Source organism: Montipora capricornis, chromosome 6 (genome assembly GCF_036669925.1).
Source record: "Montipora capricornis isolate CH-2021 chromosome 6, ASM3666992v2, whole genome shotgun sequence".
NCBI classification, from domain to species: Eukaryota; Metazoa; Cnidaria; class Anthozoa; order Scleractinia; family Acroporidae; genus Montipora; species Montipora capricornis.
In genome coordinates, this window is record NC_090888.1 from 36,237,994 (window position 1) to 36,247,993 (window position 10,000).

Consider the following 10,000-nt stretch of genomic DNA (forward strand, 5'->3'; position numbering starts at 1 on the left):
GTATAAGTAAGGATCATTGTCCCTGGTTTAATTGTGTTTGAATACTACCTCATCTTGATCATCTCTGACTGTGTCTGAATGTATATGATCATGATACTACTGATTGTTTAAGTAAGTTTTGCATCACTAATATTTAGGTCTGGTTTTTCCGGCACAAGCAATGCAAGGACAAGAACAAGCAATACATGCGAACTCAGTAGGGATTTGGTGATTCGTCCTAATGTTAGAGCAATAGAGTCTAATTGACAAAACATTAATGTGTCTAGGTAGATGTTGGCTTGAGTCGCTTTTAAAAACTACTAAGCCTTTCAAAGAACGCATTTTAAGATTTTGTTTTACATTTTAATACAGTATTTAGGGAGTGCGGTTTAACCGTTATTTCACGCTATTTTTGTTTCTTGTTCAATCCGCAATACACACACCTGTTGGCGGTTACCTGTGATTGCTTGATAGGTGACACAAAATATTCCACTTAATGTTAAAACCGAGACTACCAGAAAAACTGAATCAATATTGTTTCATCAGTAAGCATTATCTCCTTAGTTCAAATGATTGTATATAGTTTTAGTGGTTGAGTACATCACGTGTAAACTTCAATAGCAACGCAAGCACATATGTGGCTTATGCTAAGTAACAATGAATGTTGACATAAGAGTGAGCACACGCTTAAAAACGCAATGTTCACTTAAAAGACTCCGTTTTCGACTCGGCCAATATGTCTTAATTGGACAGAAACCACCAGGCGTAATAAATTTCCTTGTGCTTATACTGTGCTTCCCTTTTACATGGCATGGATGGCGAAGGCAAGCAGAAGCGCAAGCACATGCAAGAAAGAAGGAAACATTTCGATCCTGGTGCTTGTGCTTGTGTTTATACTTTTCACAGTGAAATGAGGCTGTTATGTTTGTGCTTGTGCATGTGGTTGCGCATGTGCATGCGTCACCAGGGAAAACCAGGCTTAAGGGGTATTTATTTACACAGAATCCAACAGGTGCTTTACTAAACCCGCATTTCAAGTCATTTTCAGTTTTCCCAATCCTTAGTTTACGAAAGTCGTAAGGTTCATTCTGTAACATCGTCTAGAATAACAGAGAGAAGCCACGAAAAATAACATATCTTCTCAGTTTTAGCAAGTTTTGGAGATAAATTATTGTTGAAAACTGCGGACTTAGTTAGGCTTGGTTTAAATAACCGGCCGTACCTACATGTCAGCTCTTTGTTTCAATAAGTGCACGACAACGGAAAATAAAAGAAGCTGTTAGCTGTACGTCCGCCCTTCATTGCCTAGGTGAGTGCATGCCATCATTAATTTTTCGCCCGTTCTTTTCTAATATCACTTACGTATTCTGTGTTTAAATGTCGAGCGGGCCCTAAACCGGTTTATGAGTTGGGTGTTTGGTTTGAAGACTCAAAGATATGAATCTGAAAATTCATGCAATGATTGCCTTATTTTTAGACTTTTTAAAGTATTAAGTATGAAAAATAATGAGGCGATTTGGTCAGCAAAGTGCGTGAGCTGGATCAAGGATCTGCACCCAACCAAATCTCATTCGAGAATAATGAATCAGGAAGCTTTGTCAAAATGGTAATGGACCGATTATGACTGAAACAAGAATTATGCAATGATCAAGAGTATAACGGGTTTCCACTAGATTTTATTATTATTATTATTGTTCAAGAAGCGGACTTTGAATTAGATAGATGCCTTGCGAAAATCTAGGTTCTATAACTTTTATATATACATTTTATTATTACTGGGAATAGTTTTTTAGATTTGTGATTGTTTTATATACTTATAGATATATTTTTAAACAGTTTTATTCGAATTAAAAATAAAGTTATTTATATTATTATTATTATTATTATTTTCGAACTGTTTATTTTAATTGGATTTTCATTAAAGTAACTGAGTTTATAAAATCAACATGCACTGGCATTGACAATAAAACTGCTCAAGTAAGAAGCGGTTCACAGTCAATGAAGCTCATCAATTGTCTTTTACCAGCCACAGCCGATGTTCTTCTCAACACGACGTGGAGCGGGCCAGAAACATCGAGGCTAGAGAATCGAGACCAACCGTTTATCTTCGTACGGATTTGCGGAAGTTCGGATTCTGCATTGTTATTGTTCATGCTAGTGTTCAGCCAATCAGTAAATCCTCAGTCAACGACTCACAGCCAGAATCTGGTGTGTAGAGAGTGTTCAAACAAAACCAAGAAAAACATGAAAACCAGTTGGTAACTGAAAAAGTTCAGATGTAAATATCTCAGTTTGGGTTCTGACTAAGATAAATAAGACGCAATAATCGGGTCTCAGAGCAAATATATTCGTGTAAGGCAGCTGTTCATTCTTGCCAAAATTCAAACCAGTGACCGGAAATTTCCACCAATCATTTTATAATCACTACCACAAAAACCGAGCTGTTATAATGGTCCAGCTTGCCTTCTCGTAGGAACACGAGATCCCGGAAGGAAGACCTCGGAAACAGAGCTAAACCGGACCGAATCCTCGGTAAAGCCGGACAGGATGACTTTTTCACTCCAGCTATTTGCCTTGAGAGTATTCAAATTCTGCAGTTTAACGGCTTTTCGTGTCTGTATGCGGGCTGAAAGTTTGTATATGAAAAGAAGAAACACCTTTCAAGCCCCATTACCATGAAGGGTCACATAAAGATCACTCAAAATTAACAAGACGGTGAATCCTCAAATAGAGAGTATAAAGACGAAGATAAAATTCAACAAGTATCAATGCATAGCTTCTCCACCCATGCATCAAAATCTTAGGCAATGAAAAGTAAACAGAGGAAATGATGAACTCGGATTCAGTAAAAAAGTGAACAACGAGTGCTTCAAGTGTCAAAGGACTGATGGCGCTCTTAGAGTCAAAAGCTTCGTTAACTGGATAGGTGTAATACCCAATCGGTACGGGTACGGATATGGTCTGCGTATGGTTCTTGATGGTCTTATTGAGATTACTTTATAATTTGGTTTTCTAATTCCTTGTAAGGGCTCACTTAATTCCCAACAGACTTCACCGAGTTAAGATATTTCAGTAAAATCCTGCTTCCTCAAATCAATTTGCATTCAGTGTGAACTGTCACATTTTTTACCTAGAGCATAGTGGATGCAATCTGCAAGCACTTCCACTTCCGTGGTTGAGCTCAAACGGCGTCTGCATCAGAAAGCTTGAAAAAATGATTTAATAGGGATTGCGTGCAGCAAACTCAATTGTTTGGTATTGGAGTGAACGCTGTAATTGTCGCGTGATCTTATCACAAAGGCGTGGTTTATCCTAAAAGGTCTTGCATGGTGAACCTCTAAAAGAAAACATCGTTTCAAAGTTCGCTGGTGTTGCAAGATATGGTAGCAGCATAAACGATGGAATGAGGTAGTCTCACCCTGAAGTTCATCAACACTAAAATTTGCCAGCTTATTATTCCATTTATAAAGAGCAGGCGGTCAAATGTCTAATTTATAGTTCATTTGTTTTTCGTGTGGCTTCGTTCCAGCGCTCTCTCTATAGTGTATGAATTTTTAAAGAGAGGCTTTTAAAACAAGCTATTGTTTTGCTGGTTATGTCTTCAATTCAAAAACCTACTCAGCCGGATAAGCAACGTTACGGAGGTGAGGCCAAACAGAGATGCTACAATGTCTCCGTTTCTTTTTCACACTCTTTAGAACATGCTGACTATGTTACAAAAGTAAGAAACACAATCTTTAGCTCGGTATGTTTCGGTGGTTTAACAAACTCTCCTAGTATTCCTCAAAGTCATGTTTCATTAGATTGATAAATAATTTCGCAGAAACTTGAAATCTGGTAGCGTGGACCAAAACGGTTGTAAAAAAATGGTCTCAAAATATTTCTTCACGGTTAATTCTTTTGAGTGTTTTTGTTTTAATGCGGTGTTTTTGGTTTCCCTCAAACTCCACCTTCAATTTGGCTTAATTTATTAGCGATACGTTGACATATTATCCGTAATCTTGATCACATTATCAGTCAACTACTTAAGCATTTAATTTAGCAAGGTCCATTACACTCCAGCTAGCCGTAAGGCCCTTCAAGATACCTTTCATTATGTTATTGTTTTCTTAGTCAAGAGGCGTACTGTTGTGTGATACTAACTCATCCACCCTTTCCCTGCTTTTTGGGAAGGTTGATTGTCTTGTAGTAGTATTTACGATAGTTCTTTGTCGACTGGGGATAAAATGAGGTCAATTGTGACTTCTCACTTTAACTGCTTCCACGGTAAACAGGTGTGTGTTAACTGGGTTTTTCAAAGCATGTAATGAAGAGCAGGCTATTTCTTTTAATTCACACCCATGTGAACTGCTGAAAGTGTCTGCTGAAGCGACCTAAACTTGAAAGAAATGCAAGTGATCTGAATAAGTATAAAATCGATGAAAGCAGCCAAAGAAATCTCACGATGCTTGCCATAGTTTTTATTGCACCAAGTGGCTTGTTTTTGACTACTTAACAGGTGTCACCACCATATATTGTAAAATCATTAAGTATCTATCAACTGGTCCATCCCACACTGTTTTGAAGCCTTCTTGAAAAGGAAGGTATGCTTCCCAATAATACATTATATGCTTCTTTTACCATCTCCTTAAATAAAGATATCTTCTTTATTTTAGACAGCTACAGTTTGTTTATGGTAAACGAATTTGATTTTTGTAACAAGTTCCCATTGTTAATAAACGTGACAAACTGCATCGCCTGTTGAACACTTTATCGAGCGTACGTTCAGCAGCTGATATTCAACTTAATCAAAATCCAGCATTAACTCTTAGAGCATTGTTTCATATCAGTTCTTGTATATAAGCCCCTTATATTCCAATAAAAACTTGTCAGTTATTGGCAACTATAACAAACATCCGTTCTGTCAAATTTGGAAAGAAACACCAATTTTCAACGAAGATTTCGATTTTCCGACTCGGGGGTCGGGTAAAAAGTCTTCGTCTTGAAACTGAGTTTTAATTAACGGCCATCCGCTACAGACACCCGCTACTATAGAGCTCCTACAACAACCTACAGTATTGTATTTAGTGTAATTACCAATACTTGCCTTTTTTTCCATTACCAGTTTACCAGATTCTAGACGCTTTTATTCCTGAAAACATGCTTAGAAGATTGCTGAGCTTTCGCAAACTACAACAGGAGAGTATAAAGACCGCGGAGGACTTTCAAAAGGGAATTCTAGATCCTAGTGTACAGGTACTGTGTTGTCGTGGATACCTAAGGGGACGGAAATAACTTGGTACAAGAAAATAAACCGGTTTAAAAACCAGAAATACCATGTGAACTGAGAAATAATAATGATGAAATAATAACAATAGTAATAATAATAGTAATATTGGTGATGATGATGATGATGATGATGATAACAAACTAATTACAGGATAAATGCGAGTATATGAAGTTTTGAAGTGAACTAAATAGTACAATTGTTTTTTCTGTGGTTTTCAGAAAACTGATCAGGAAGTGACACAAGCTAAAAAGCAAGAACCCATACTTGTTCCAGCAGTAACACATGAGATCGAGAGCACCGAATCCAGTAAGAGCGGCAGTACAAGTGAAATGAAACCAAACTGTCATGATATCCCTTGTGGCAGACGTGACATTAATGCTGTCATTCCTGATCCGTGTGCCACGCTGTCAGATACTGAAAGGTATTGATATATCTCGCTAGTAGTGGTTATACTATTTGCTTTGCACGGGGGGGAAGGGATACCTTCATAGGGAACAGGAGACTCACCTACGACTTCCGTAATGTCGGTCGGGATACCCTAGGGAGTTCATAGGCTCGATTCCTGCCTGGAACTCATATTACCGTTTCAAATGTATTTTTGACCGTTGCCACGCAACTAGTTTGCTATCATTCTCACGGGGATATTACACCATCACCGCCATCATCCTTGACATGATGATACTAATGCCTTGGAAAGAAACGACAGCTTTTGGCCACCGTTATCTCGAACGTGTTTCTTGAAAGCTCCGGATTTCTGTTACCCAATATTCAGTCTATCTTTATATGGCGCAGAGATCCCTTCGCTTGAAGAGTCATAAAAATGTATGTTCCTAATAATAGCGCCGAAGTTGCGCGAGCGCGGAGCACCATTGTTAAGAAAATGTGGTAACCCATCGATGCGAGAAATCTTGGTTTTATAACCGTCCGTACATACGTACGTCCATCCGTCCATCCGTCCATCCGTCCACTCCATGTATGCCAATGTGACCAGTATCATGCTAGTTTACAGCATACATATTTGATATTGGACATCAATCTTTTGATTAATTGACACCTGTCAGAACAAGGTATCCGCCGACCAGTATCACATGATCATATCGCGGGCTCAAGCTTAAGCTCACCAAGGTCAGCTGTTTTTGTAGTTGACCCCTCACCAGATACTGGTTTTCGATGGGATTGCAGGCTCAACCTAGGTGAACTCACCTGAACATAAGCGAGGCTTCATTTTTCGTGCGCTTTCTGTGGCTCGACGCGGCTACACGGCCATACTATATATCAACAAAAGTTCTTACACAGTTAAACGCTTTTCGTGCTCAGGTGGAAAACGGTTTGGAAGACGTCTTCTTTCTGCATTTTTCGCTGGTTTCAATCCAGTTTGACATATCATGATATCTGTGGTCCACACTGGTGGCTACGCAGTTATTCAAGTCAAGCATCGGCGGAATGTAAACTTAAAGCTGAGTGTTTATTTTTAATTTGCTTAGAGCCGCTTTTTTCTCTGTATTGCAATTTTTGGCATATCTTTAGAAGCTCTGATAAGGTTACATGATGCCTGGAGGACCTATGTCTAGAACAAAAACGAAAGGACTGAGCGAAAGAGAACGACAACGACAAAACAGAATACCAGTAATAGCTCATACTTAGCACACAAATTCTTTCCTTGGGCACTAAAACGTTTGTTATTTTTACGGATGCGTTATTTAAAGTGGATGCGTATTTTTAAAAAGTGGTTTAATCGGTTCTTCCTTTTTTCAGGAATGAAAATCGAATTTTTATTGTCAACTGCAATTAAATAACAATTATCTGCACTCTTTTGGACATGCGAGAAAAATCTAAAATGCGAACGAACAAGTGCCTTTTTAATCCGTTTGCCCAACTGGTTTCGTTGTGCCTTGACAGTGACAAGAGAATTTTGCAAACTTTACATAATTCATGTATACGTTGAATAGTTTCATTAGACTTGTCATTTTGTTTCCATTCTTTTAATCTAATTCTGCTGTAGCTTGTATCGTGACTGTACTGATAATTATTGGTTATTGTTAATGGTTTTAAGTTGTTGTCCTTTTATTTTATTTGTTAAAATAATTAGTTGATCGGTTAACCACGGAATGCGTGTAGCTCCGCCGACCGCGATTGGCCTTTGCTATTTGTGGGCGGAGAGAGACGGTACCTTTTTGTATCTGTTTTGATTAAAATACTTAAATGTTATTTAAGTGTTGGAGCAGATCGTGTTTGAAGTTCGTCCTTTCTTGGTTGCATTGCCGTAGTTTGCCGATTCTTGTACCAAGCCAACCTGGCGTGTTTCAATGAAATGCGTCAAAACGTGAATGATCTTGTTTTCAGAGATAAAGTGGAATAAAGTACATCAGTAAAACTCTTATTTGACCTTGAACTGACAAAGTTGTTGTTATGGCTTCTAATTTTAGCATAATTCCTATTCGCTGTATATTGACAGTTGACTCTGAAATGGCTTTTTTTCCTTTTCAGTTCGCTCGCTGAGGTTGTGCTTATTATTAATGCTTGTTTTCTTTTAAAACTCATTCGGTTCAAGAAAAAATTATATCCAATCTGGCAAATTGCAAAGTAAATTTCACTGGAAAAACCGGTGTCGCACTCATCGCTTCGTGATTCATGCGATATCGGTTTTTAGAGTAAGATTTACCGTGGAAGTCATTCGTTAGGCAATGAATTTTCTATAGAAGAAAGCAAAGAAAATGATTTAATTATTAAAGCAGCAACCGGAAACATCAAAACGCGGACAATTCGAAACCTTGTATTTTCACAAACCGTACAGGCAGTAAGAATAAATGACCCCGGGAGCTCCGCTTTTAGGCTTGGCTAAATCTATATGTTACCAGTGTCTTGTTGATCACAAGTCTGTAGTGCACACAACGCTGGGACGGTCCGAAGGTACTTTTGGCTGCCTATTTCTTTGCCTCTTTTTGGCCCACTTCTCCAAGTTACGTCGTTGGGATCCAGTCACAGCTGTTTGTATCCTCCAATCTACCCTTTGGTGAAAATTACTGTATTCACCTCTATCTCCGTCTTGCCATACCGGACATAGCTGGCATAGCTGGCAATAAAAAACTTGAAGTCTTCGATTTCAAAAAGGAAATTGAAGTTTATGAACGTGAATTCCTTAAACCCAAGGGCGTAGCTAACGGGGTTCCTGGGGTGGAGTGCTCGTGATCCCCCCCTCCCCCCTTTATAAGGCATTTTAAAGCAAATAACCTACAATGTTCAGGTGGCGAAAACGCCACAATCTGGTGAATACCCTCTGTTTGACACAGTGAGTCTCGTTTGTCCCATCGATGCGAGAAATTTTGGTTTTATATCCATAGAGTCATCGACCGTCCGTTCGTACGTACGTACGTCCGTTCCTACGTACGTCCACCCCTCCATGTATGCCAATATGACCAACATCACGCTAGTTCCTATCCACTGAGAATATGGAAGACTTTCTTAAACCTATTCTAAGAAAGACACCTGATAATGTTGTCCTTCATGCCCGAACAAACGACCTAAATTCACAGCTACCTAAACTTACAGCGGAAGGTATTGACAACTTGGCTCTTCAAATTGAAGGCGACGCATCAGAAACCAATCTGGCAATATCGGGATTAATCATCAGAGCAGATGATAAAGACGGGAAAATCTCAAGTGTCAACAAGATCCTCAAGAAATCCTGCTGACAGAACCACTGGAATTTTATTGAACATAACAACATTAATCAAATTCATTCAAATCGGGGCGAGTTACATTTGTCTAAGTCAAGATCTGCCCTTTTAGCGCAAAATTTTCGTAGGTCTTTGCCATTTGGGAGCCCGATCAGATTCCTGATACCTCGAAATCTACTGATTTCCTGGATTTCGCACAATCTCCACAGAACGCCTACGGTAAGGTGGTAAGGTGGTTTGGTTATATGTTTAAACATATATAGTCTAGTATCTCACCATTTAAAACAAAAAGGAATGGCTCTCCATGGATCGCAGATGCATTGTTACGCAAAATTTACACAAGAGATTTCTTAAAAAAGAAAGCTGCATCCAAAAATGATCCCCTGATTTGTAAAAAAATCAAAGTCGCAAGAAACACGGTAAATAACTCAATTAAGAATGCCAAAAGCAAATATTTTTCAGAGAAACTAGATGAAACTAGATCTGATCCACGTAAAACATGGCGGTTAATCAACGAACTTAAGTCTCGTCAATACAAATCAACAAAAGTCTCTCAGATTACATAGCAGAAACGTTCAACGACCATTTTACTAATATTGGTCAGACTCTAGCCCGCGAAATTTTCTTTGTCGATAGTGATCCACTTTCCTAGGGATAGGGAATAGGGTATTCTCTTTCGAAAGGATCAATGTCCAAAATGTCGTCAAGTTAGTGACAGGTATTAATGGTGGGAAGGCAACTGGCTTTGATAACATTCCATGCAAACTCTTAAAAATAGCCGCCGATGTCGTTGCACCCTCTTTAACGTGTATTTTTAATCAATCACTACTGACCGGAATCTACCCTTCAGACTGGAAGCTGGCTAAAGTATCCCCTATCTTTAAGAATGGATCCAAGACTGACTTAAACAATTACCAGCCTATATCCGTTACACGTACCTGCTGTGGCCAAAATCTTTGAAAAAATTATCTATGACCAACTATATAATTATCTAAATGTCGACAATTTATTAACCAGTTACCAGTGTGGCTTTCGTTCTCTACAAAGTACGCTCACTGCCTTGTTGGAGACAAGC

At 38.7% G+C, this 10,000-nt stretch overlaps 2 protein-coding genes across 4 annotated transcripts in view; both read left to right on the top strand.

Moving 5' to 3' along the window:
* Positions 1-1,267, top strand: part of LOC138052038 (uncharacterized) — a 2,064-nt gene extending 797 nt beyond the window's left edge. Inside the window, exon 1 of the mRNA XM_068898393.1 lies at positions 1-1,267. This exon is cut by the window's left edge and continues 797 nt beyond it. Within this exon, the coding sequence (XP_068754494.1) occupies positions 1-6 (6 nt within the window). The 3' untranslated portion in view covers positions 7-1,267.
* The window catches only part of LOC138052037 (uncharacterized), a 24,456-nt gene continuing 15,609 nt past the window's right edge, over positions 1,154-10,000 (top strand). The window contains exons 1-4 of one of the 3 annotated variants that reach the window (XM_068898390.1): positions 3,334-3,387; positions 3,509-3,623; positions 5,084-5,214; positions 5,467-5,669. In XM_068898390.1, the coding sequence (XP_068754491.1) occupies positions 3,575-3,623; positions 5,084-5,214; positions 5,467-5,669 (383 nt within the window). In that variant the 5' untranslated portion in view covers positions 3,334-3,387; positions 3,509-3,574. Of the gene's footprint in view, positions 1,289-3,333; positions 3,388-3,508; positions 3,701-5,083; positions 5,215-5,466; positions 5,670-10,000 lie in introns of those variants that run through there. The other 2 variants (XM_068898391.1, XM_068898392.1) reach the window with 2 other exon arrangements.